This window comes from Eleginops maclovinus, chromosome 12 (genome assembly GCF_036324505.1).
Source record: "Eleginops maclovinus isolate JMC-PN-2008 ecotype Puerto Natales chromosome 12, JC_Emac_rtc_rv5, whole genome shotgun sequence".
Classification (NCBI taxonomy): Eukaryota; Metazoa; Chordata; class Actinopteri; order Perciformes; family Eleginopidae; genus Eleginops; species Eleginops maclovinus.
In genome coordinates this window covers 5,903,967-5,924,763 of record NC_086360.1, presented here as the reverse complement: position 1 = coordinate 5,924,763, position 20,797 = coordinate 5,903,967, and the positions used below count along the sequence as shown (strand labels likewise).

General features: G+C 38.5%; 1 protein-coding gene across 5 annotated transcripts in view; it reads left to right on the top strand.

The window, feature by feature from the left end:
- LOC134873536 (ral guanine nucleotide dissociation stimulator-like) overlaps positions 1-20,797 on the top strand; it is a 72,023-nt gene that overhangs the window by 28,878 nt on the left and 22,348 nt on the right. For 3 of the 5 annotated variants that reach the window (XM_063897214.1, XM_063897212.1, XM_063897211.1), the window contains exons 2-3: positions 19,464-19,768; positions 20,671-20,745. In XM_063897214.1, the coding sequence (XP_063753284.1) occupies positions 19,464-19,768; positions 20,671-20,745 (380 nt within the window). Of the gene's footprint in view, positions 1-4,496; positions 4,780-19,143; positions 19,245-19,463; positions 19,769-20,670; positions 20,746-20,797 lie in introns of those variants that run through there. The other 2 variants (XM_063897210.1, XM_063897213.1) reach the window with 2 other exon arrangements.

Sequence of the window (20,797 nt, the reverse complement as noted above, 5' to 3'; positions counted from 1 at the left end):
CCCCACCTAGATAATACATGTGGAAATGACATGGCCTTAAACAATGAATTGTTTTTAATGTTGACAAGCTGTTGTTAGGGGCTGCTTACTAAATATTAAAGGCTGACTTTATTTTGCTTCATACCACATACAGTCATGCTGCCTCAAAGACTCATGAGAGCCCTAAGGTGAATCAATTCCCCGCTAGAGATAGTTCCCAACAAAGCACTGTTTCGTAATTAGGAAACAATGAGGATGAAGCTAAGAGTGCAGAACAGATATCCAAAAAGTATTCAGGGAACGACTAACACATTTATTTGATTTACATAAAAAAGAAACATTCAGAAAAATGTGAAACAAATGGCATATTTTAAGTGCTCCCAGATACTCATTTAAATTAGGTAAAATGACCCTTGATTTAGATTCTCATAAAAGACGCACTAGTAGATTGTCTTTTTATGGGTTACTAACTCTTTCACTACACGTGAAAGGAAAAGGAACAATTTCTAAAACTCAGTAGCCAACCTTGTAAACAACAGATTCTTCCTGTTTCACTTTGATGATCGTTTTAGTAAATAAATATAATTTTAGTTTAGCAACACTATGGTTATTCTATTGGAATGTAGCATTTAGTCTAGTTGTATACTTAAGTACTATTTCAACACAATTGTACTTTACCTGAGTAGTTCCATGTTATGCTACAAATACTTCTAATCCACTACAACTCAGAGGCAAAAATTGTACTTTCTACTCCAATACATTTATTTAACACTTATAGTTACCTTTTAAATATAAAGAACTCATGCTATGCTGATATGAAATGATGCGTTGCTGTAAACTAAACAACCTGACACATTGACACAATTTAAATATGTCATGTAGTTGTAGCAAACAAACTAATATTCAGCAATGGAATACACTAAGGTACATTTATTCAAATGTCATTTTTAAGTACAATTTTGAGGTATTTGTACCTTGTACTCAACTACATTTTACACATTCAGATGATTAACTCTTTCAAAATATGAATAATCTAATAAGTAAACATTGACATAACATCATAAGAGGTACAGCAGCAGTATATAAAGTAATTAAAATAAGGTCCACCTTTGATCAGCTGTGAGGAACACCTGATCATCATCCAGTGATTTCATATACGAAATCTCAAATGGACGATTACTTATGAGTACTTTTAATTTTGGTACTTTAAGTATATTTTGATGCCAATACTTTTTTCAAATGCATGACCTTTACTTGAGTATTTTTTACAATTTGGTATTGCTATTTACTTGTGTATAAAATCTGATACTTCTTCCACCACTGTGTAAAATCATTTAATATATGCACATAACCTCAGCTGCCGCTAGTTGTCAGTGCAGAATATTGATCTTCAAACAGCAGTATGGGTATTCGGTAGGCTCTGTTTCTCTCTCAAACGCATACCAAGACACACACACGCACACACACACACACACACACACACACACACACACACACACACACACACACACACACACACACACACACACACACACACACACACACACACACACACACACACACACACACACACACACACACACACACACACACACACAGAGAGAGCAGCTGCAGTGTGTGAGTTATGGAGCGCAGCAACTTGATGAGAAAAAGCCGTGGAGGTCAGGCTTGTTTGCAGTTGCGTTCAGCCTCAGCTGGTGCAGCAGATGTTCCAGTTACAATTTGCTCCATCACTTTCACACCTGTTGTTCCTGTTGGGAGGGAAAATTACACTTTGTTCTATGCCAAACATGACAAATAAATAACCTAACTTCCGCCGTTAATCACCTGTAAAGTATGCGTTTTGTTGTTTGTCATGCAGTTACTTATCATTGTATGAGCTCAGCAGACATCTTAATACGATGATAGATATCTTACTGTGGAAAGGGACATTTGTTCCTGACATTGCCCAGTAGGAGGCGGTGTTGGATATTAAATTAGTCTCCTTCAGTGCTGGACAGCAGATCCATCAAAAAGGAATTCAGACTGACATTGTTCGGAGTTTTAATGCGGAGAACAATTAAGGCTGCAGGGTTTTGTGCTTTGTGGAATTCAAAAATACTGTACTTTATTTTCTTTTTGTGGAAAAATGCATATGTGTGTTTGACTGCGTTTGTTGAGAGTTGTTTGATGTGATTTTTTTTGATGGTTTGTTGTGTACTTTTCAAGCAAACATGTGGCTTTGCCGTTTCACTGTTTCTCTTGGATTTGGTTTAGATTGCGAGTCAATTAAAACAGACTTGTTATAGTCTAGTAAATGGTCAACATAATTAATATAATAATAATAATGAATTTATTAGGCCCTTTTCAGATCGTTTTGCTTTAATAAATGCCATGATTCCACAGTGTCACAGAATTCTGTAACAAAATGTACAAATAAATAGAATAATATTAATACAAATAATAAACATTTCAGGAATAAAATGAAGAGAATAAAATCAGACATTGATAAATATATTGATAAATATATTTAATTTAATTGTATTAATTGTTGCATTTTACATGCAGAATTAAAACATTGAACTAACTTTAACTACATACTGATTTGTAGATTTTATTTATTTATTAATAAATATAAATGATCGTATGATTTGTATTTTATTTTGGTCCACAAAAATGTTAGCAATAACTTTAGCTTTGAAAAAAAGTATTATATATTTTATATACAAAAAACATTCATACAATATTCCACTCTAAATGTGGTGGGAAAATAAAAATATGTATGTAGGAGTAGATTCATAAATCTAAAAATACTTGTGGTTACGGTGTTATGTTTGCTAACAGCAAGCAGGGACAACGAACTGTACATAAGTGTTTTCTTTTCCCATAGCAGCCGGCTGCCATAGTGAAAGCAGAAACAACACTGCCATCATTTCCCAAAGGCATGACGTAACGCTGCCTTCAGGGACACCGCGTAGATCTGTTATTACACCATACATGGTGTAAGGTTATTTAACCACACACTATGGCCCTTGTTAATAAACAGAAAAAAGGGCTTTGTGACAAAACATGTTTGCCTGGTCGACGCCATTTGCTGTCATATGTTTTTTATTCATGGAAGTTACTTTTAGAAATGATTTTTCTAAAGATATACAGTTTTGATTATACATTTCTGAATGTTTTGTCAGACAACTGTCAATCCAGCCTTATAATAATGCAAAATACCTACATACAAATACATCAGAATGTGTATATAGCGTTACTCTTAATATCCTCATATACAGGGTGCGATTTGTAGGGGGGGATGGTGAGGATTTCCCCCCCTCTGGTTTTCCTATCCCTACCTCTGCTAAATTATTTTTATCTCCGGTGGGGACAAGGATTTCCCCCCCTTGATAGCGATGAATGCAACTTAACTGCTAGCCTACTTAAACTCTTGAAATCTAACGATCTTCAGTGTCTTTACATCAGAGTAGGCTATTCAGCAGCCTTCTGGCAGACGGTGCATATTTCTGAACGTCATCGAACACAAAAACATTGTAACATTTTTGTGCGGGAACTTCGCAGGAAAAACAGCGCTGAACCAAACATGAAACGCTTTCAGAGCAGCATATCATCTTACTTTACAGGACCCATTTGCAGAATTGTGGATAGAAGAGGGCCGAAATGCTGCAGACAATGCCCCGATAGGAAAAACGAAAAAGCCACCACAAATTTGTCACCAGAGCCGACTGTTTACTTTGTCTAGTTTTCCAGACCTGTCCCTGAGTGTTGACAGCACGTTGTGCTATTTAGTGAATTATTTTGAGTGTTTGATTTAAGTTAATTGGAGGGTCTTTTCATGGAGAGCATTGATGCTGTTCTATGGTGCTTTCTGCCTGTTAGTGCGTACGCATGTTTTTGTGACGTTGAATAGAAATCCATGTATGGGTTATTAAAAGTTTTGCCATGTTGTGATGGGGACTAATCCACGGACCCGAAAAAAGGGCCTGTCTACTTTTTGCGTTGGTTTCTCCCTAGTTATGCAAGTTAAAAGTCCAATGTTCTTGTCTATGAATAAATTAAAAAAAACATCCCCCCCTCTGTTTTTTTGTCAAATCGCACCCTGCTCATATATGTATGTGCATATGTACTGAAGTTTGAATTGTAAGAGATAATAAAAAAAATCTTCTTTCTTTATACACAAAGAGGATGTCCAAATACAAAGGGAGAACAAACTTGAAAATGACAATAATAAATAACAATAATAGTTATGATGGTTAATTAATTAATAAAACAAATCTATTTAAAGTTATTGACTGCCGGGCTTAAAGTGAATTACATTATTTTCTAGGAAATAAGAGAGATTACATATTTTTTGGGATTGTGGCTATCTTTTCTCAGAATTAACAGAAACAGTGTGTTGAAAATGTTAATCTACTGTAACGCATCTCTGTTATTTCCGACACCCCTGAAGGCAGCAAATGCCTGGGGGCGGGGTTTAGAAAATCCTCCTCAGCCTGAGTCATGACTCTCCCCCACAGTCGCTGAGCCGCAGACAGCAGCACCGACTCTGCGGAAAAAAGCTGAATTAAAATTAGCAAAAATGTCGCTAACGTTACCGTGATTTAACACTGGGCATCGCGGGCATCCATGGTCTATTTCCCGGGCATGCAAACCGAGGCGCACAGCGTCAAGCCGGGACAGCTGGTCGAGATGTTTGACTCTTCGTGGAGGGTGCGGAACATTTGGGACGGGGTGAGGCTGGAGGTGGTGGATGACCCAAGCCCGGTGGTCCTACACAGCCTCACACACCTGGACCCGGACCTGCCGCTGCTGGAGGTGAGCTGGCGGAGGCCGGGGAGGACGGCAGGGCTCAGGGGCCAGAGGAGGATGAAGTAGAAGCGGGGATGAGAGGCGTATGAGGTCCGGTAACTGATTCTGTTCAGGTGGACCGGTCCATAGCTGGGATCCTGGGTTAATATGAAACAAATTATAAAGTCTAAATAAAACAGGTTTAGAATTAAAGAACTTTTAGTTGAAATGAGTTACAAACAAGTAGTTTTTATTAGTATATACAAACTAAATATATCAAGACAGATGTGGTTTCTCTGCTTAAACTCTTGATTATTTTTACCCCACGTTGAAACAAGATATATTTTTATAACACTCTGAATAAGCTGAATATATGGTAAGTGCAAGATGAGGATATTTATTGTGTTTTACCTCAGAAAACACAATAAAATCATCCACCTTTGTCGCTGTGAATAAAGAGGTGGGACTCGGTATGATGTAATATAATATACATAACAAATAAAAAACATAAGTGCTAGAAACTGGAGAGTGAAACATTACTGACGTTACTGTTGAGAGACACCACACGACACGGGTACTGTACCAGGATGACTTGCCTTTTCCTGTGGTTATCAGTCATTGTGCTTTATTATGCAAACTCATTTAATTCAGTAATGAAGATAGAACAACTGTCAACGAGTCACACCTTACTAAAGACTACAGAGATTGAAAGAAAGGCGATCCAAGTTGCTTATTATTTAATTGAGTTTTCCCTCTTTTGTTTTGATATGTTTGAATCGCACAACATCAAATCTGACCTATTGCTTCAATAAGGTATTTAATAACAGGGGCTATGAGAGACAAATATTACTAATAGTCTATGACCATGCTAGCATGTCTGTGTGTTTCGCTAAATTCTTTGGCTACATCCAACAATTGCTTTAATTATTGAGTATTCATCTTGGTCTAGAAAATGTCTACAAATTGTTAAAAATATATATATTTTTCAGAATCTCCTTTTGCCTACGCTGACTGACCAACAGTCCTAAACTGAAACAGATTTACAAATATATAAAAGGAAATTAAAATTGGAGAAGTGTGCTGGGTGACTTTTCCATTCATTGATTTATCATTGAAGATGTCGTGTTATGCGAGTTATTTGTTTCCCATGCTCGCCTTTATTTTAGCCTGTTTGATGACTAATTTACAAGTTCATGTATTCAACAGATCTTTAAATCCTTCCCCATTTTCCCCACAAAGAATCACTGAATATCACTTTGTAAATGTTATTTAGCAAAGATTTGCTGATAAGATTCTTAGAAATTAATAAGTTAGAGTGTAAGCAAAAAAAAGACTAGTTGAATAAAGAATTCGTAGTCATCCAAGACCAAAACACAAAGCAGTTATTCACTTAATAAACTACTTATCACAAATCAATGTCATTTGTTTTACACTTAATCGGCAAGAACCCAAGCATCATGGTGGGGCTTGAGGAAAAGTCATTGGGGTTCATCTTATGGGGAACATAAATGTCTAAACCAAATTTCATGGAAACCTTTCCAATATTTGTTGAGATATTTTAGTGTGGACCAACCAATCATCTTTGCTATTCCTAAAGCAGAATATTTTACCCTAATGCTTTTCTGGAAGTATATTTTTTGTGCGCTCTGAGGTTATTTAATATCCATAACCCACTTCTCTATCACTTTCCCCTTCAACCCATGACCCCAAAACACAGTTACTCTTTTATCTATATGAATGTTATTTTTTTTAAGTGGAACATTCTCTAGCACTTTGTTCTACATGTACATGTACATTCGATCAGATCGGGAGGGGAGGATGAGTAATCATATTTATCTGTGATTATGTAAAGTCTGCGATGGGACAAGGACAACCTCATAACTGATATCACATGCAGACGATGTGCCCTCCGCTGTCTGTACACTTAAGTACCGACTTTTTAATTTATATCCTGTCTGTTGGTCATCATTCAGATGTGGACTGATATCACAAGCCGTGCTATGCTTCTCTTTTTGCATGCCCTAAGCTCAAAGGTAGTTTCAGCTAACCTGCTCTGCCTCGTCCCTCTTCTCTAATCTAATCCTCTTCTCTAACACAATTACCTAATGCTTAATCCCCCGCCTGTAGGGGCCGTTAGGGTTTCTTCCACAATCGCCGCCATTCTTCCAGTCAGTCCAGAGGCTGAGATGGATGTTATTCAATGTCACAGTTCCTCTACAGTATTTAGGTTGACTGAATAAAGGTCATTTGTTGATCTCTCTGGATCCACGTAACCAGTATCACAGTGTAACAAACTCACCTATACTTCGCTTAGGGTATCAAATGGCCTTGACATTTAGATTTGCTTGAAGTTCAAATTAAAGCTGCGCCAGATTGCTATACTTTAAGCAAAGTGTATGGGTTCCTGCTCATTTTTAATTTCTAACTCTTTATCAAGTTGTCACAGGATACAGGGCAATGCTGGCCATTTAGATGTTGGAGCCATGAAATACTTGGTATTTTTACTTGATAAAAAAATATATTAAATTATGGATCTTTAGCTGTAGTGCGATTCCAAAACTAAATGTTTTCAGCTCATTGATTTGGAAAAATAGCCTATCTCTTGAATGTCCAAACTTTTTTTATCTACCAGATTAAGACATGTTGAAAATGTTCTTGCCGTTCTAAATAAATATTTTTTCTTTCGTAGATTTACTAGATATCACTACATTGGTACTACAAGGTTGTAATGTATGTAACTCAATTATGCTCATTTTTACGGTTTATATATTTGTTTTGTGCCTCTACCGTGATATGTTTACATGCTTTAAGGTTAAAAAAAGCTATTTATTTTTCTCATACTCCCTGTGCTGCAGCACTTTTTCTCACCCTCTGTCTGAAACCAGAGTCCAGTCGGGTCTGATTGGTTAGCTGGCCGGCTCTGTTGTGATTGCTCAATCGCTTACAGATGTCCCGCCCCTTAGCCTATCACCCACATTGTGTTGAAGCGCTAGCCAATAGTTACATAGTTATGCCACTATGTTACAGAAGTAAAAGCAAAGGAGTCCAATGGAGGCCTTCAGGAAGGGGGGGAGTGTGGGAGAGAAACTCCCTCTTGAGGGAACTTTGGGATTTTAGCCTTTGAAGACCATTTACAACCTATATAACACTACAGGAAATGGAAACGCCCCAAAGTATAAAGGGGCCTCTTTTAATTATCATGTCTTTTAAGCTTCTTTTCATCGAGCACGATCAGGGGCCAAACCAACAACGAAACACTGCTAAACAAAGAATAGACTGATGCTCATTGAAGCCGTTAACAGCAAGTCCTTCAAACTGTTGTCCATTCATTGTAAATCTGTTTAGTGGCAGAGGACATCAAAACTACCAAACCAAAACAACAGTCGCTTTTATGGAAGTCTTCAAATGTATTTTAGGAAGTAAATCGATAATCAGCGCATAATGAATGAAATGACATAATGAAATGACAGTGAAATCAGAGACACAGAGCTACTGTAACTGATCTAAAAACAGCATCCTCTTTACTGTGTCATGGTCTGGTTGTCCTCAGTGACTCAGCCAAGAGTACAAGCAGATTAATTACACAATAACACTGTACAACGTTAGTTATCCCACATGTATTGGATCTCATATGTAATTGAAAACAAAACAGAAAAGTACGCAATACTGGTTTAAAGTTTCCTAGTTGTCAGTGGCAGAAGAATTACATATTTACTTGGTAAAATTAGCAAAACTACATTGTGCAGTTACAAAGTTCAGGTATTACTGTTTTATGCAACACAAATTATAGAGATTTCCTGATTTTCTCAGTTTTTAGATTATATCAAAGTAAAATCCCCTTGGACTTTGAAAAGCTACAATGGCCCTTTGTTCTACTTTCTGACATCTTATAGACCAAATTACGGTGGCCGACGGGTGAAAATGCGCTTTAATGTCCCAAAACATTTCCATTATCAGTGTTTTCAGTTTTTATTTTCTCGTCAAGTTGGTGAAGATGTTTCTTCATTGGCATGTGTTTTGTCAGTGTTTTTATATTAGCAACGTTCCTCAAGCTGCAGTGCGTTTCTTCTAAAGATTACATTTTGGGCCGTTGTAACGCGTTTGCACTAGTCGGTCAACGTACCAAATGATTAAGGAATTGACAAATGAATTGATTGATTAATCTAGCAAATAAACTGCAAACAAATCCATAACTAAACTAATTGATAGAGGCAGCCCTATTCGAATTTTAAATTGTACATGAATGTACGTATCATTTTTTCATTGAAGCTGGTTAAACTGGAGCTACATTTGAATTACTTTCTATTCTGCTGTGAAGTATCCTATTGTATTGTACTATGTAAAATGTAGATACAATACTGTGTAAAATGAATACATTTATCAAAATAATGTAGTACAGTGGAAGTATAGAGTGGCATTAAATGGAAGAGGCCTAGTTAAATACATCAATATTGCAGTTAAATGCAGTGTTTAGGTTGATGTTACTTACTGCTACTACTTGTTGCTGTGTTTTCTGCAGGTATTTTTATCCATGTGACCCAGATCTCGAGTGGGAAAGTGTGACCTCGATGATCTTACTGATTATAGCGGTTATAAAACATCAGGCCTGAGACACAAGTGGAAGAAGGAAGATGTCATATTAGGACACTCAGAGCTGCTCTTATTTAAGATCAAAGCGTTGATTCAAGTGCAGATGGACGTGTCTCTGTGACAGAAAGTCTTTTGTTTCCACGGTTGATTTTGAAGAGAGTGCTGTAGTCTGATGCTAAATCTCAGACACAACGAGAGAAGCAGACAGGCTGGAATGTGAACGCCTGTGATGCCTGGAGAACTACTTAAATCGGCTGATTCTGCACTCTGCTGTCTGTCTGGTCCAACTTCATTATTCGGACTGGTATTACATAGTAAGTGTAGTGCATTTATAGGTAAAAAAAATGCAGCTCAAAGGGTCCTCAATCAATCCTCTCCATTTGATTGGAATCTGAGAGTTTTTAATCAGATTAGAAGACATCTACATGTTGCCTTTTTTAATGTACCTTCGGGACTCAATTCAAAGTGTTACATATACAGCCTGAATGAACTGCTAACCTGAATATCTCAGGGTCTATGAATCATATATTTCATTTGCTTTAGTAAAAGAAGTATTAAAATGACTCTCCCAATAGAGCACTTTTGTAGATATGTGAGCTCAGGTTTTGGTCTCTACAAGTACGATGGTATCAAACCTGGCAACTTAAAGTAACGTAGACACTTTAAGAGGCCCTATTATACACATTTTCAGGTTCATATTGTATTTTGAGCCTCTACTGTGGCATGTTAACATGATTTAATGTTCAAAAAACTCTTTATTATTCTCATACTGCCTGTGCTGCAGCACCTCTTTTCACCCTCTGTCTGAAACCAGAGCCCATTCTTCTCTGATTGGTTTGCTGGCTGGCTCTTTTTTGATTGGTCAAAGGCTTAGAGATGTCCCGCTCCTTAGCCTTTCACGTACAATGTATTGGCGTGCTAGCCAATAGAAGAATGAGTGTTACATAGTGAAGTCAGTGTTGCAGATAAACAAAGCATTCCAATGCATTGTAGTCCATGGGGGGAGTATGTGGGAGAGTAACTTCCTCTGGAGGGACCTTAGGGAATTTAGCTTTTGCAGACCATTTACATACTCCAAATAGAGCAACTGTGTAGACACCTGTGGGCTCAGGTTTTAGTCTCAACAGGCACGATGGTAACATACTGGCAACCTTACTGTAACAGAGAAGCTTATTTATGAAACATTTTCTTCATTTTAACAAGACATAGAAAGAAGGCAAGAACCCAGCTTGTGTTTGCCTTTATGATTTGATGGAAACAAAGTGTGTATTTCTGTGTTTCGAGTCATTTTGTGTAAGGAAGAACAGAGAAGGTTCCAGAGGGATTTGATTTGATTCAGCAGGACTATCTGGTTCCTGTACTCCGGTATCATGGAAGTCTTTATTACACTGTGTCTAGGCACAGCTTTTTGTGTTTTAAAGAAGTGTTTTTTGTTTGTTTTGGAGCTTTCATGCTTCCAAACGGGTTCTCATCAGCAGATTGAGTCTGTTTTTCCTACACAGATATGATTTTAAAAAAAGCTTCTGAACAAGTGAGTCAACTGACCTCAAGTGGATTTTGGTTTGTCAAATAGCAATTGATTTACGTGATGATAAAAACAATTAAATACTCAAAATTAAAATCTGCATTTAGCACTTTTTTTCTTGCTAAATAATTGATCAATCAAAGGAATACCAGTTGCGTGTAAAAAGCATTGTCTAAAGCCCATCACCATGTACAATAGTTTAGCCAAGAAAGGGTGAAAATGAAAGAAACTGGGACCCGGACATTGACAGAATCCTCAGGAGACACATTTGGGCGATAAGGGGTGAGATTATTCGCCCGGTGAAACTCTGTTCATGCATGTTAGTGATTGATAATGTCTGACAACGCCAGTTTAGCTGCTGGCGCTTATTGCTAATACCTGTCACAACAACTCTGTCACCAGGTTTTAGGGAACACATAGACATAGAGAGCTTTGGCAACGGTTAAATCAAGTAGTGTTTATTGTTGTGCCAGTAATCGAAAGTGAAAAAAGAGAGAACTAAGAACAAAGTGTGTGGGTAAGACAAACAAGCAAAAAGCACACATAACTAGAAGGCACTTGAAAGAGAACAAACGTTCCTCTTTTTCTTGGAATACATTCTAAGTCAAAGCTAAATTACATTAATTATTGGAGGGCAGGAAATGTGGATTGAGGTCTTTCCAAAATCAAATCAGTATTTCTTTGGCCTGTGGCTTGTCAACAGAAATATATGAACATTGTCTTGTCAAGTTTCAGCTGGAAAAGGCAAACAAAAACAATCTAAAATAGAACTTTTGCTACTGTGGTAGAAGAAGGCGGTCTGACTCGATTTTTAGCCTGAGGTAACTCTAGAAATGACAATTTAGGTGGATGGTTATTTCCAGACATTCACGGACCCCCGAGGAAGATCCCATCAGATTTAATCAGTTATTTTCTTCTACATCAGGGGAATGACATTTGCAAATTCATGTGTCTTGAACACTTTTTTATTAATTCTGTAAAACTTAGTCCAGCGAGTCAATTTCACCTGTTTAAATGGTCAGAATAACTGATGACCCTGTGACTTTACATTTAGCACGATTATCACATCAACATATACATTTTATGACTAAAATACCTTCGCCACAGTAGTACTTTAGTGCTAATTAGCACATGTTAGCATTGTCATTGAGAGCATGCTGAGACTTCAACCATTTTTCAATTAACTGATATGTCGTCCATCAACCTTTGATTTGGTATTCAATCGTTAGTCACCAGACATTCCTATTTTGAGTCTTTTCTCCTGTTCATATTATTGAGTGGGTTTTAGACAGTTGGTCAGATCAAACAAGCAATTTGAAAATGCCACTGAGGGCATTAGGAGAAATAAATTCACCGTTTTAAATAGTTGCTTCGATATATCATAGACCAAACTATTTATTCATGATATAACCAAACAAATACACAAGAATTCTGCTTGTACAGGCCGCGTTGCCTCAATATTTAGACCACCACTGGAGAGTTTGTTTGGAAGTTTGGTTACACCCTCTCCTCCTCTGTCTCTTGCCCCACATCCAAATGATCTCACTGGCTGTCATTGTTAGCGAGGGGAAGTCACTGGCTTGTGCTACAGGCTTGTAATGGAGGCGTGCTATTGTTGGCATTGTTTAGGTGTTGACTGTATTGGAAGGGGAGGGTGGTAGATTTTGTCTTTCCACTGGGAGTTTCCCTGCTGATCTACATTTAGAGTTTTCTCTGAGGGGGTTAAGCTTCACATGGGATCATTGCTATCAGTGCAGGTGTGCTTTCTGTTAATGAGCGTCATACATTTGGCAGACTCCTCCGAATACGATTCCAGATTGATGCTTGGCTCAGAATGAGGCCTTACTTTGGTTCCTGTGTGTTTTATTTAGTCTGTTCCTGTGCCACGTGGCAGTCTTTAAACAGACCGAACACCATGAGATATAAAGATGGGAGATCTTGATATTCAGGTTTAAGTTTTCCTTTTTTTAAATTTCCAATTTCTGAGATGATGATTAAAATACCACAATATCAAGGTCTATTAAGTTTTCACTATTGTGTCGGACATGAAAGGCAATTTGATACATTTTACTGACATACATTTAAGTAAATAACCAAATAAATGTATCTCAAATGGACTAGCAATTCAGATATCGTTGCACAATAGTGAAAACGGAATTGGTTATGGTGAGTTGGGATTGTTCATTGCTATTGGAGTTGACTACTAGATTTCTAGTACAGTGGATTAGGTCGAATTATGTCTTTGAACTGTGTGTAGTGAAAAAAGGTTAAAAGAAAGTGAGATTCCTGCATGTAATGGTGGTAAAGGAGAACATATTGATTAACATGCTTTTGTTATGTCTTTTGAAACAAAACAGAAAATCCATTCATTCATTCATTCTCCACTACGCTCATGTGCCTTGAATTGAACCATTTCCTCTTTCGGGAAACATATTTCCCTTTCTCTCTTACATCACTCTTTGCTCACACTTTTACTTTTACATTCCTCCAGCCCACATGTACATTCATGGTCATTCATGGTCAGGATGGTGTAGGTGAGCGCAGATCTGATAAGTGTTTTGGAGCGAGTGTGGAGGAGGCACACTCCGGATGCCAGACATTTCTGTGGACCCTCCTGGAGTTTTCAGATTTGGAGGAACCGCTCTGAAAAACTGAAATGTTGACTTTAATTAAATGTATTATGTCAACAGATTTCACATAACTGTATCAGGTTAGTTTAAAGCAATACTATTAAGTGTATAGGGTCAACTTAATATTAATGCTTCCAACTAACCTAATACAGTTATGTGCTATTTGTTGACATAATAGTTTTCAGTGCAATAAACAGTTCACAAAATATACATTTCAGAGTTTAATAAGATACGTTTTACATTCCTTTTTACATTACCATCAAGTGTATTTATTTGTCTGCCATACATCATTATGGATAGTCTAATGTGTTTCTTCTGCTTTCTACAGATAAGCGGGGCTATTGATTTGTGCTAACAAGCATTGGCAAATACTTCTTGGGTTTCTTTTAAGTGCTGTCTACATAATCCGAAAGTTTAGATGATAATGATGCACTTTTCGGTTGTACTTACTGAGTTGTCGGAGTTTAATTGGCCCTGATGTTAAAACCGCAACCCATTTGATCCATCTGGGTAAAAGAAACATTTATATTTTGACTGTAAATACTCTACCTACTAATTTCACTCCACTGTTGTTAATGAAGGAACATGTGCTGACCAGTAAATATAAAATCCATCCCTGTATTTTGTCTGTTCATTGCAATTAAGGGTAAAGAGGATTCTATAAATATAACCATCAGTGCCTGTTTTTTGTGAATCATGTTCAATGCAAAGGTCAACCAGTGTTCTAAAATAGCGTTATCAATCAGACAGTGGGAACTTTGAAGAAAAAAAAAAAGTGCAATCACAGTTGAGATTACATGTCGATGAAGTCTTTCATTTCCTTTGAATAGCCAGTCCCCTTCAAGGAAATTAAAGTCTAGCTTTGTTTTTACCATCTTTTTCTCTTTTATTTTCCAAATTATCTCATTTCTTGCTCCAGGGCTAACCATTTTTAGAAACCACTTCCTGTGTTTTGTTAACCGAGTTGGTGCCGATTTGGTTGACTAAGCTTGAGTCAGACTGAAGGAATGTGATACTTTCTTAGATTTATAAAAAGAAGCAATTCAGAGGGAATTCCCTCTTATTGACCCTTGTTCAGCTAGAGGAGACTGATGCTGTCTGCTGAGAGACTGCAAAGCCCTTTTCATATTTCTTTAGCACATATGTTCTTTGAGCAGAGAGGTTTCCACTTGAGGTTCAGGGTTAACAAACATTTACAAAGACTCTATAAAAGAGCAGAATTCATCAGATTTAAGACCAACCTGCCAACGTTATTGAATCCGTTTCTTGTCTTCCTGTCTTTGTGGTCCTGCTAAACATTCAAACAATTACTGTTCCCGCATTGATCCACTTTCTGATTTTACTGTTTTACAGTAGTAACAAAGGTATTTCCATTTTTTGCTACTTTGTATTCCTACTCCACAATTCAAAGGTCAATCATGTTATTTTACTCCACTTCATCTGTTTAATCCCATTAGTTATTGTGCAGAATTGGAATTATGATGTGAAATATAATCAACCCTTAAATCAGACTTTAGTTCACCTGCAGTAAATCCAGCAGCTACCCTGCAGTATACAAAGCCATTAAAACTAGCTGCACCTTTACCAGCTCTGAGAACACTTTAATGATCAATAATTATAAAACATATCAGAGATATTACGCTGAAATGGACCAATCTGCCCAATGATGAGTATATTCTACACTCTGGTACTCCTACTTTTACTCAAGTACAGGATCTGAGTACTTCTGCCACAGCTGCTGTTTTAGCATTTAAGCGCCTGAGCTAATCTTGGCTTTTTGTTGTTCCTGTCTTTGACACTGACTGAACCTTTCTGGTCAAAGTATTGATTGTTTTGTTCTAGTAGTACACAGAGTCTTGGTTATCATGGCAACTGGATGAATACGGGCATTATGGTGGGAATTGACTGGTCTGATGGAGCGAGACGCTGGCCTTGAGCGCTGCGTTTCTCAGGGCTTGAAGTGATAGCGGCCCCTGTGCTTTGGCTGATAAGAGCCTCTCGTGCTGTCAAGGCCCTCGGCTGCAGCTGTGCCTCTGCCATTATACTCGGCAGATTTACAACAGACCAGGGGTTTGTCTCCTCTCCCTATTTATTTGTCACACACACCCCTCCCTCTGTAACAAGGGTACTGGAGTTCAGGTTCTGTCTGTGAGCTTGGTTCTTTCATTATTCTTTTTTTAGCTTATTTTTCCAGTAGGAGCCAGTTTATTGCCTTTTTATTCCAGTTTATTTCTTGTTTTTAAGGACACGTATTGTTGCTATGACCAGCATCAACCCTTTTCTATTTGTAACCCTAGATGTTTTGATGTTATTCCTGTAGGGTGTTGATCTTACTTTCATGTTGGTGAACTGACACCTAAACACACCAGAATACTGCTAAAGTAAATAACATAAAATGTAGTCTTTAGATGTTTACTATCTTGGAAACTAGAAAATAGTCGCATCTAAAAAGGTAATTAATTAAATGACTATTAAACAGTTATTTGAATGTCCTACTGCTGAACATTTCTGTCAATTCCCTTATTAGAGGGTTTTACCTCTAGACTTCAATCGCTTCTGATTATAACCCAATGGAAAGGCAAACTAATGTGTATCAGTGAATCTACAGTTGACCAAAAAGCATCCGTCTCTAACTGAAATGAATCACATTATGCACCAAATATCATGATTTTGAGAAAGAATGTAATTTACTGAAGCATACTTAATAGGCTCTTTTGTCTTAAACATCCCCACAATTGGTGATTTTTACATGAAGAAAACCAGACACAACCCTTTGAGATATAACCCTGAGTTGGCAGGTTAGTCTTTGTTGTTCCCCTGTTTTAAAATGCGATGTGTCATTAACTGTGACATATCCTATACATTTATTTCACTTCTTTGCTTATCCAAATCATTGAATCCTAAGTACAAGAACAGTAGCAGAGCTTGATGATAATTTTTTCCAAATTCACAGCCATCCTCCTTTTGTGCTTGTCTCCATGGTAACAAAGACACAACAGAGAGACTTGGCGTTGACTGATCTTACCGAATAGATCCCTGACCCTCAAACAAAAGTAGGCAGTGAAAGACAGGCAGTCGCACTGAGATTTGGAAGCGGACTCGGGTGACTAATGCTCCCAGGATGCACTACCAGGGGCCTTGGTATATACTGTGGCACGCCAGATTACATGCCATTCCTCCACTGGGGCCTCAATGACTCACACTGTAGCTCTGCTATTTAGAGATTCAACACTGTCAGGCACATCTTTAGTAGATATACCGACTGCAGATTGGAAACTCGTGCTGTTATGTGAAAAACTCTTCTCTCACGAGTTTAGATAATACGATAGATACTTTATTTATTCCAAATTGGGAAATCATTTTGTCACAGCAGCAGTGTTGTCAAGCATTACACAAGTTACTGGCATGTATATAAAATCCACAATGAAAATGACGTATCACTAAGTAAAATATTGAATAAATTGAATACTTTACAATATACAATCTCACTAAGCTACAGGAATACTTATAAATACTACAAAGATAAATAAAATACTGGGGTGTCCTGCTACTGAGCTTTCTAAATAACATTGCATTCTTATAGCCCTTTTTCAGTCTTTTCAACTTCACAAGTGCTTCTACATTTACAAGTCGTCATTCAACCTGGTTCATAAAGCCTGCCGTCCAAAGGGCCACCTGCTCAGGAGAGAATGCCATTCTCACACTATTGGCCCTGGCATTGAAGTAATTTGGGGTTTGGTATCATGGGGCTGGGGATCGATCCACCGATCTTTCCCTTAGCAGAACACTGCTGTGCTTCATGAGCCACAGCAGCCAAAGATTTTGTCATTCTTGACTGGCAGAGGTCGAACTGCATCAAGTGTATTTTCCAGGTCAAAACGCCAATGAAAACAAATTAAGTTGCAAGAAACAAAAAGAAAACAGGAGTCATGAGTATCTTTCCATGCATCCATATTAGTGGCAAGACATAGTGCTGTGCAGCATGGTCCTTTTTGAATCAATATTTCAGCATTTGTGACTTTGACCTCTCCCTGGTCAGGGCTGTGGGCAGTTCAGCCTGTGGTTTTGTTCTCAAGTTTGTTTTCAGTTTGAGTTCATTCACCCTTTCGTGCAATTGTTTGCAAATACAGTTTGTATTTCAAAAGGTAGATATTTTCCCAATACATTTAATACCTTTTTTAATTCCAAATGTAAATACTCATAACAGAATCATATCATTTTAGTAACTGGGTTGAAACATATATTTACATAAAAAGAAAAAAGTGAAATATTCCCATTGCAAACCCAGGGTAGCATGAAGCCATCTAAAACTGAATCAGATTTAGTTTACTTTGACATAGGACAAACACAAGTAGAATGTCCTCACAATTTGGATTCCCTAATTTGGAAAGGGGACCTATTCTGCTCATTTTCAGGTCCATTTTTGTATATAGTGTCCCTCCATGTCTCCATGCTTTAATGTTCAAAAAGCTCTTTTTCTCATACTGCCTGTGCTGCAGCACCTCTTTTCACCCTCTGTCTGAAACCAGAGCCCAGTCTGCTCTGATTGGTTAGCTGGCCGGCCCAGTTGTTTTTGGTCACTGCTTAGAGATGTCCCGCCCCTTAGCCTATCACAATATTTACAATATGTTGGAGCACTAGGCGATAGAGGAGCAAGTGTTACGTATTGATGTCACTATGTTGCAGAAGTAACTATGGAGGCGTATGTCTGTCTTGTCTGTTGTTTTGATAGCACCTTAAAAAAAGAAAGTAGCTCTACTCATCTGGTTGTACCTGTATAATGACAATAAAGGATTCTATTATATTCTATGTGCGGGAGAGAAACTCCCTCTGGTGGGATCTTAGGGATTTTAGCTTTTACAGAACATTTACATGCATAAAATCCTATATAACACGGTACAGGAAATGATAAACACCCAAATTCCTAATAATTACTATATTGCTTTATGTAATTATTGCAGTTTAGTGGTCACTTGCATTGTGACTGATATTTGGTTATACTCTGTCAGAGGTCCCTTAGCCTATCTTGCCTTGAAGATGAGTTTTGTAACCCTTCCATTGGTTTCTGTTGGGTAACTATCAGCAGCAATAATGCAGGTCACATGTACAACATGTTGACAGCCTGAAACCATCTCTGTCAACACTGCTGTGTTTTTCATGTTCAGGATAAAACTACAACAAAATGAGCTCTCATTCATGCAGCAAGCGGCTTGTGTTAATTCCCTGTTTGGGTTACAGGCTGCAGCTTGTGTTGTAGTGCCGTTTATCCAGTAAGCTCTGGTTAGTTACGGGCTATTGTTCAACTATGCATTGCCACGCGCATGATTCACGGAGTATGACTCAGAGAGGGGACCAAAAAAAGAGCAGGTCACACAGATGGTCATAATTAAAGGGTTTTCGTCCCAAAATGAGATGTCAGGCATTTTTAACACAGTTGCATCTTTTCTCTGTTTTTAGCTCCCTGTAATTTGCTTTTTGAAGAGCTACTTCCAACATGAACCATTTACCAGGAATTGTAGCATCATATTGATTAAAGGGATATTCTAGTAATTTTATAGGGGATATTATAGTGATATTGTGTGGTTATAGCTAAGCTAATGGACGTGTTTTGTACCATGTTTGCTCTTGTTGTGCCACTGTAGGTTGGGATCAAACCACTGACCCTCTCATGTATGACTGAAGGTCATGACCGCTGGAACAGCGGACTCCGCTGTTCAGCCTTTGGAGGAACAATTTGTGATCTAAATGTAAATAAACCAATACACCAATGTGGATCAAAACACAGGAACTCGGACTGACACTGTTGATTTGTCCAATTGTATCAGTGAGAATTGTGAATAGAAAATGACATCATAACCCAAATAGTATAAGTAAACTCATATCACAGTATTACAAGGTTGTAACAAACCACTGACGTCATGAGTTGGAGTACAATGTCTTATTTTCCGTCTCCTCTTGTCTCATAGAGCTCGACGCAGGAGATTGGGGAGGAGACCGAGGAGGACGCCATCTTCACCATCACGCTGAGGAAGGTGCAGCTCCACCAGTCGGCCAGTAAGGGGCAGCGATGGCTGGGCGTGGACACGGACTCCGCCCTGAGCCTCTACGAGACCTGCAAGGTGCGGACCATCAAGGCCGGCACTCTGGAGAGGCTGGTCGAGTACATGGTGTCAGCGTTCAGGGGAAAAGACTCCACCTACGTCACCATCTTCCTCTGCACCTACCGCTCCTTCGCCTCCACCAGGCAGGTGCTGGATCTCCTGCTCAACAGGTACAGTGATGGGGATAAATCCTAGGGGGCATGAGATATAAACTCATTTTTGTTACCAAAAATGCTGTTTCAGGCTTTTCCCTAATAGTCCGTTTACCAGCTAATAGAGTCCTGTCAAGCTCTCTGTTCAGACGGTGGTGGCTAAGTCCTTAGGGACTTGGCTTGGGAACCGAGAAGTCACTGGTTTAAGTCACCGAAAGATCAAGTGCTACCGAGGTGTCCCTGAGCAAAGCACCGTTCCTTAAGCTGCTCCCCGGTGCGCCATACGTATGGCAGCCACTGCTCCTAACACTAGGATGGGTCAAAAGTAGAATGTACATTTCCCCCCCGACAATTATGGGTTCCTTCTCTTTCTCTTTTTTCTTTCTTTCTTGTGATCCCGGAAAAGTACCCCAAAGTTTGAGGATAGAAATGTACAGTACGGGTCCCCAGCACATAGAAGCTGCCGGATGCTAACTTGCATATGTTAGGCAATTTTCACAATTAGCATAAGTTGCGTTAGTTAGCCTTATAGCCTATGGGGACAATAGTTAAAATATGGCTTGGCCGATTTGGACAAGGAGTCCATTTCTGATATTTTCAGGATTCAAAATGGCAGTGTCTATATTTTAGAGACAGATGAGAAATGGGGAGACAGAGGGGACGAGGCACAGCAAAGGGTCCACCGCATGGGGATCAAACCCTAGTATATGGCCGCCAGCTCTACCAGCTGAGCTATACGACGGCCCAAAATGGCAGTTTTAACCAGAAAATCCCACTATTTGTACTTTGTTCTTAGTAATTTTCATTTTGTGCTCTCTATATCCACACTACTCATGTTAGTCAAAATCAGCCCACCAAGAGTACAAATATGGCCACTGCCTTGTGTCTGAAATGAACAACTTGTGTTTCTTCTTGTTTAGGTATGCCAAGGTGCAACACATCCCCGTAGCCACAGCTCACAGAGTGTCCCAGGACGACTGCACAGAGCTGAGGAAGTGAGTCTGCCGTGCACTTCAGTGTCCAGCTGCCAACAAAAATCACCGAGTA